This window comes from Schistocerca americana, chromosome 1 (assembly GCF_021461395.2).
Source record: "Schistocerca americana isolate TAMUIC-IGC-003095 chromosome 1, iqSchAmer2.1, whole genome shotgun sequence".
In the NCBI taxonomy this organism is placed as follows: Eukaryota; Metazoa; Arthropoda; class Insecta; order Orthoptera; family Acrididae; genus Schistocerca; species Schistocerca americana.
Window position 1 is genome coordinate 480,039,321 of NC_060119.1, and position 8,369 is coordinate 480,047,689.

Genomic DNA, 8,369 nt, shown 5'->3' on the forward strand with positions numbered 1-8,369 from the left:
AGCCTTATGCAACCTTACTGGGAGGCGCCGTATGCCTGCATGATACCACTCTGCTGATCAATGTCGCAGCCACATCATCCACGCACTGCCTCCCGCTTAGTGCGTCCTTCATTGGGCGAGACAGACAGAAGTCGGAAGGTGCGAGATCCGGGCTGTAGGGTGGATGAGTAAGAATCATACAGTGAAGTTTTGTGAGTGTGTCAGTACTATCGACAGAAACGTCGAGTCTGAGCAGTTAGCTGTTTGTGATCTGTGGATCACCTCGAATCAGAGCGTCTGCACATTCCAACACTCCAGGAGTCACATCTGTATGCGGTCAACCAGCAAGCGCGGGATCAAACAGGTTTCCGTGATCTTGTTGCTTTGATAACTGACTCCTCGGCTAACGACTCCCCGTGCTTTTGTTCACTGCCAGGTCTCCGTACACATTCTGTAAGTACCCACGAATATCTTGTTGCTTTGATAACTGACGCCTCGGTCAACGACTCCCCGTGCTTTTGTTCACTGCCAGGTCTCCGTACACATTCTGTAAGTACCCACCAATATCTGCGATGCTCTGGTTATCCACCAAAAGAAACTCAATGACAGCTCTCTGCTTGGAACACACCTCCGTTACAGACGCCATTGGGAGGGCTGCATATAGTAGCGGGGAAATATCCCACGAAAAACTGCATTTTTTTCAACAGAAATTTACCGAGAAAAAAAATATGTTGCGTTACATATTGAACACCCCTCATATAGTTTGCTAGCCAATCATGTACAAACAATTAGTTGTTTCGCCAATCAGCTGAGAGGTTGCTTTCAGTTTGTTTCACTTCGACGTTATATTTCAAAAACTAATCATGGGACAAAGAGAGGAAAACTGTACGTCATCTCCTCCTAGCAAAACTGAGTGGAAATTTTCCAGGAAAGATTAGAGAGAAAAGAAGAAAAGATGCGAGGGAAGATAGTGCGCTTTTGCACAACCAACTCCCTGCCGCCAGCTTCTCATAGAATTTGGAAGCTATTAGAATGTATCCTGTTGTTAGACTCGTGTCATAAACTAGAAAGAGGGCTTCTCTTTCCACCTTTTCACCCCTGGCGAGTCGAGCATCTACCAAGCAGAGGCAATCCCTCGGCACCGCCTCTCCGGACGCCACCGAGCCGGACCGTGCAAGAAGCACCCACTGTTAGACGATAGAAAAATGCGTAACTGCAGCTCTGCGTCTCGCCTTTGCGTCACCAGCCAGTCAGACCGCTGTCGAAGAAGCTCACTTTCCATCTCGCCTCAGACAAACTACATAGGACAGGCAAATGTTCTCCATTTGTCAGAGCGACTTCCCATGGAACGCTGTGGCCAGAACGGCTTACATCGCGTTCGAATGTATGCCAAGTGGCGTGTCTTCCGTGGCGGATGCTGTGAAGAATTAAATTATTATTATTATTATTATTTCTTTTCTTCCTCTCGTTCTTTTCTTTATATATATATACGTCACGAGTCTAACCACAGAATACTTTCTAATAGCTTCCAAATTCTGTGAGAAGCTGGCGACAGGGAGTGGGTGTGCAGAAACGCACTATCTTCCCTCGCATCTTTTCTTCTTCTCTCTCTGATCTTTCCTGGAAATTGTCCAGTTAATTTTGCTAGGAGGAGATACAGGCAGATGAATCTAAAGCAATAAAAAGAAATATATGACATTGACAAACAAACAAAAGAGATAAAGAGATGCTCTTCAATTTCTTTTTATTGCTTTAGATTCATCTGACCGTATCTATACGTGATAGGGGGCGGACATATTGCGAGTTCCGCCGAATTAATATTGTTAAAAAAATCTGTTTGTATAAGTGGTAGCGGGTGGACGTGTGACGAGTTCCTCCGCATTGGTATTGTTCAAAAGTGTGTTTTCCAACTGTGCGTTAGAAAGTATTAAAGACACTTACCGAGATAACGAAGTTAATCTCTCCGCGACGCCCCGAGAATCCAGCATTGAGAGGATCGAAGATAGCAAGAAGAATTCGCTTGAGCAGAGGAGGGCCGATCCAGAACCAGTATTGTCATACCAATATCCATGCACAATATCGGTAACGAGAAAGGGATATACGTAAATTTACGAGTGTTAAATGCTGAAAGTATGTATTGAAGCCGGCCGTTGTGGCCGAGCGGTTCCAGGCACTTCAGTCCGGAACCGCGCTGCTGCTACGGTGGCAGGTTCGAATCCTGCCTAGGACATGCATGTGTGTTATGTCCTTAGGTTAGTTAGGTTTAAGTAGTTCTAAGTCTAGGGGACTGATGGCCTCAGATGTTAAGTCCCATAGTGCTCAGAGCCATTTGAACCACTTGTATTGAATATTGAAGGTCTGCTTATATTAGAGCCAGTTGAAATTGACTCAGGATAGGTGTACCTTTCAATTTTTTTCAGTAATTCTTTCAAAATTTTCCTTTTAATTATTTAAGCATCAAATTTTTATTCAGTTTCCAATATGTATATTACGTTCTTAGTCCCACCCGCCACTATCCAGTGCGTCTTCCCTGCACTACGGGCTTGTCAGCCGTTGACTAAATCAGGGCTGAGGCCGACTACAAAAATTACATTACTAGTTAAGATTTCGTTCTCTCGTCCCGGGTAGCAAAAAACTGCTCATACTCTACCTGTACCATAAATTGCAGTTACATCATAATTACAAGCTGGAAGAAGGGAGTTCTTACTTATTGACCTTCTGCAGATATTTTCGAAATAGATTAATGGCTTTCTCATTCCCATCCTATGAGAGGAGGAGGAAATTAGCTTAATGAGCAGTCGTAGATATCGATTTTAATGAAACGAACCAGCCAGCAAGTGGCGATAACCTTTTCAAGTTTACATTTCAAATTTATTTGTACTAACCTGGGCAATATTTCATACTGCAGCCAGCTGCGTTTGTTAACAACACCTTCACATTTATCTCGCAAAAGTCTCGTTCGTGGACACATGTTTACTGGATCGTTTTTGCTCCTACTACCACCCATTCAATTTTCGTTATTAACTGTGATATACCTTGAGACCTAAGTTTCTTCCGGCGTATACAGTACTCAAATAACTTACGGGAATGCAACCGGGTGACGTCGTCATCAACCGCCTGTCATGTTCAAAACAGAACTGAAGCAAGTAAGGGCTGTGCAAGTGAATTTAAAACAGTTCGTGAAAGATACACGAGACGTCCGTTGCGCTATCGACCAACACTGCACCGGGTGAGTCACGATAATACCGAGTTGGCACCAAGGTCTGTGGACTTCCGGAGTCGCACAGGGAGCACCTCCAACAACATCGGTCGTATTTTGTCGAAATATGCTGTGAAATATTTTTTCCGACCTCCATCTAAGATTAAATCCTTTTAGGTTCTGTTGAGGCTGATCCTTAATCGCGCAAGGCGCCTGTCTATCGCATTTCTTAGTTATGGCCTGTTTATACTTGCCAGAGTATCAGAACCATGGAGGACCAGTGTACCAAGCTGAAGCGTACACACGCTTACAACAGCCGAGAAAATCTGTTATACCAAAGCATTGTCTTGACACCGGTCACCCTATGGAATGTAATAACACGAGGATTCTGGTATGCGCTTCCAGGTTTGGAGTAGTCTTATTAAGGAAGCAGCTGAAATTAAATTACCAGGTAACCATATGTATAGAGGTGGAGGTTTTTGCTTAAATTATTTGTGAAATCCAGCTCTGCCCCATGCCAAAAACCAATTTTTTACTTGCTGACGTTCAGCCTTGACAATGATAGGGCTATCACCCGTCAGGATATCGGCGGTTGACAACGACGTCACCCTGCCGCATTCCCCTAACTTTTTTGAATAAATATATACCGTGTATTTAGTTTGGTGGTTGTATTACTTATTTTGTACTTGCAATATATGTGCAGGAATTCATTTATGTCTTTACAGAACTGTATGTGGTAAAATAATACAACTGTGAAAGGAGTTCTCAGAAATCAGATTGTTAGAATAAGACTATTGGTTTCCCCAGACATTACGTGACGGTTGTTTAGCCACAATCATGTAAGGAGACGCGATAGTAAACGGATTGCAGTTGTTGTCGTACGAGTATTACAGGTTCGTGTGGCATACTCGGCTAACTGCCGTAAGCAAAAACTGACGTTTATCTTGATCGTCAAGTAGTAGCATACCAGCATGCTTTTCGATTTTCTGCGCAGACTGTTTACTATCCGGGTCGATATACAAGAATGTGGTTGGTAGCGAAAGTCGTCGTTCAATGTAGTAAAGTTGCGATCAGGTGTTCCACGCGACCTTCAGCAGAAGGACGAGCGAATTCACTGTCCAAGATGTGAGGTTATTCACATACGTAGTCACAATTCACAGTTTTTGTATGTAAAACGCTGAACTATAATAAAATACAGACTGATACTGCTCGTGACAAACGGCTTCATACAGGAACGCTAACTGCGTACCCATCGCTCCAAATGTGTTTTGTCAAGACCCCCGTGAGAAACTTGGTCAACACTCCTTTAACTCTCAGCTTTACCACAGCAACAGTGTCGATGCCGATGTTAGTTGTTGATCAGCAACCCTAAGACAAAAAACAAACGGTGCACCACGAAGGAATTATCCGAATGGAATGGAAATCGGTAAATGTGAAGTACGTGTACATACAAACAAACGAGTACAATTTCAGGAACTTGGATGATATATTCAAGAGAAAGAGCTTCGCAAATTGTCCAAGTCAGTAACGCACTAGTCCACCCCTGGCCCTTACTAATGAAGCAGTTTTTTGGCTTGGCATTGATTGATAGAGTTGTTGTATGTCCAGCTGAGGGACAAATTTTGTCCAACTGGTGTGTGAAATCGTCAAAATCCCGAGCTGGTTGGAGGGACCTGCCCATAATGGTCCAAACGTTCTCAATTGGGGAGAGATCGGGCGTCCTTGCTGGCCAGGGCATGGCTTGGCAAGCACGAAAATAAGCACCAAAAATTCGCGTGCAGGCGGGCATTATCTTGATGGCATGTAGACTTTGAATGGCTTATCATGAAAGGCAATAAAACGGGGAGTAGAACATCGTCAGCGTACGGGGTCCTGCCATGAAGAGAAATGACACCAAGACCATTACTCCTGGTTGTTGGGCCATATAGCAGGCAACAGTCAGCTTGGTATCCCTTCGCTGTACAGGGCGTCTCCAGACACTTCTTCGCTGGTCATAGAGGCTCAATTCGAAGCGGGACTCATCACTGAACACAATTCTAAACTAAACTTCACCCAGACAGGCCGTGAAGGCCCAGCTTTACCGACCGGCTGCCGTGTCACCCTCAGCCCACAGACGTCACTGGATGCGGATATGGAGGGGAAATCGTCAGCATATCACTCTCCGGGTTCAATGTCAGTTTACGAGACCTGGAGCCGCTACTTCCCAATCAAGTAGCTCCTCAGTTTGCCTCACAAGGGCTAAGTACACACCGCTTGCCAACAGTGCTTCGTAGACTGAATAGTTACCTATCCAAGTTGTAGCTCAGTCTGATAGCACTTAACGTCAGTGATCTGACGGGAACCAATGTTTCAAACGCGGCAAGGCTGTTGGCTGAAGACAATTCTACTCCAGTCAAAGAGATTTCAGGCTGAAGACATGCCCGGGACGGTGGTGGGATACCACCTTGACTGTAGCTCGCATTATGGCCCGACAACCTAGATTGAATGTCTGGGTGTCATTTCTTTTCATGGCAGGAACCCTTTGGTTGTATCCATGGCACACTTATAGCAAATCGGTACATCGACAATGTTCTACACCTTGTTTTGTTGCCCTTCATTGCAACCCATCCTGGGCTTATGTTTCAGCAAAACAATGCCCGCCTGCACATGGCCAGATCCTCTACTGCTTGTCTACGTGTTTGCAAAACTCACCTTGGTCAACATGATCGATGGATCTCTTCCCAGTTGTGAACGTTTGGAGCATTATGGGCAGGGCCCCTCAACACGTTCGAGATTTTGACGATGTAATGCTGCAGTTGGATAGACTTTAGCACGATATCCCTCAGGAGGACATCCAAGAACTCTGTCGATCAATGTCAAGCCGAATATCTGCTTGAATAAGGGACAGTGTGGACCAACACGTTATTGACTTAGTCAATTTGTGTAACTCTTTCGCTTGAATATATCACCCAATTTTTCTGAAACAGAATCATTTGTTTGTTTGTTCATGTATATCACATCTACCGATTTCCATCCCTTTCGAATAATTCCTTCATTTTGTGTAGCTTTCTTTGGCACAGAATGTGCATAAAATATGGACTATAATAATAAAAAATATGATCTGAAGTTTGATGCTTTGATGTGTGCAGACTAGAAATACTTAATGTTCGTGGGGCTGTGGACTCCTGGTAGCATTTGCTAGGTGATGGACGTCAATGCAGATGGAGTAGAAATGACGTGATAAAATAAATGGGGTGAATATTAGGAAGTGTTAGATAGCAGTTATAGAAGGGAACCCTGGGTTGGAACCTTCATTTGGACTAGAAATGGTAGGGTAACTTAATGCTCTTAGGACGTATAGGTCTCAAGAACGATACATGATCTTGGGTGAAAAGGTGGTTGAAGCTACATCAGGAAACGGCACTGAGTGTACAAAGATGTAAACAAGGTGGAATATGGTGAGACAGTCCAACATTCTCGAGAATAGTGAATAAAGACACTGCTGGCATTATGTTTTGCAAGAGACATAGGACTGATGGAGGTATTCCAGGTGTTGAGGAGATGTGGGAACATTACCACCTGGTAAAGAATACAGGTGAGGGACAGTATAGGATCCGGATGGAGTGGTAAAACTTCGGAGATGCAGGAATCCTTGCAACAATTACGTAGGTGGGGACGAGGCAGATGAGGTTTTTGTTGGGGTATATAACAGTCAAAGGATTTAGTCTCCACATATGTCTGCTTAGTAGATTTAGTCTATTGTGGGCTCTCTCTTTGATGGTTATTAGGTGAGGTGTCCAAACCAGCTTTTGATTTAATGTTAGTCAAGTGCCTGGTCCAGTAAATCAGTGTTTGGTCAAGTAAATCAGAAGACTGTGAAGCAGAGGTCTAGAAAAGGGAAAGAATTACTGCCTAATACTGTTGGCATCAAGTGGATGATCCTGCTGGGAAGAGATAGAGCAGCCAGCCAGGTGGATGGGAACAGCCAATTCAGATTGGTGCACTGACATACTGTTTCACTGTTGTAGTAGTAGGTTCTGTATTATAAAATGGTATCACAGTGGAAGCTTACACTAGTGCATTGGTGTTGGGCAGCTACGGGTGGCACCTGCAGCGACTGGTGGACACGGACCCCAACGACCGTCGGCTGCGCTTCCCACGCTGCTCCACTGAGGTCTCCCGCTGGGGTGCTGTACTGCTGCGCTTCAAAAACATGCTGCGATAGTCAACCGTGTGCTCAGCCTTTTCGTTTCAGCTGCTGTAGTCACATGCAAGACGCTCAATGCTTTTTGATAATCAATTTTTGTGTGTATAGTTCGATTTTTAAATGTATATATTTACATCCACGGCACATTTTAACCGCTCCATTTATTTCCTTATATTGTTCCCGCAGATAAAAACTGCATTAGCTACTCATTTATTTTCGTGTTTCATTTCTTCCCCAAAGTGAGCACATTGTATTGTTTAGAGTTTTTGTGAGGTGATTACGAGTTATTCCATTTGCGTTATTCTAAAGGAAGCATTTCGAAAACTGTATGGAGCCAGGAGATTTGTATCTATATTTCTTTTAATAAGTGGGACAATGATAACAGAATGAAGAATCTACATTGTGTATACGCTTGGTGTCACAGGAGGAATGGTCAATATTCGGGGATATGGTAGGAATGATCACTTCACACAAAAAACTTCATATGGACATAGGGACTACTCTGATTGGTTTCCAAGATAGAACACATTTAATATAGATTGTTACATATTTTATTTATTATTAAATACATCGTCAGGTACATATGTTCAATAGCTAGTAATAATTACAATATGCGTTTTAAAAGGTATCAACCGACAAATACGTCCTCGATGCGATCAAGCATTTGATGTCATGCGTTCACCTTTCGTTTGTACATCTCAGGCGTCAGCAAAAACGCATGCACAAATATCTAAAGGAGTAATATCTGGCGATCTGGCTGGCCAGTTAATTGTACTACCAAGGCAAATCCAGCGGTTAGGGTAAGTACAGTTGAGACGTTCCCCCAAACATCTGGTAAAATGTGGGCTTCGTCATGTTGGAAGTACATTGTAGGCCGTGTGGCCAAAGGAACGATCACAAGGCATTCAGGAAACGAATTCTCCAAAAAATGAAAGTGATTCTATAGCGTCATTCTCTCTTCCAAAATGACTAGATAAATCAATATGTTTCTGATCATGCAGCACC

At 43.6% G+C, this 8,369-nt stretch overlaps 1 protein-coding gene across 1 annotated transcript in view; it reads left to right on the forward strand.

Annotated features, from left to right (window-relative positions):
* The window catches only part of LOC124565480 (protein FAM183A-like), a 38,272-nt gene extending 30,890 nt beyond the window's left edge, over positions 1 to 7,382 (forward strand). The window contains exon 3 of the mRNA XM_047131018.1: positions 7,253 to 7,382. Coding sequence (XP_046986974.1) covers positions 7,253 to 7,382 — 130 coding nt within the window. The remainder of the gene's footprint in view (positions 1 to 7,252) is intronic.
* Positions 7,383 to 8,369: the final 987 nt, after the last annotated feature.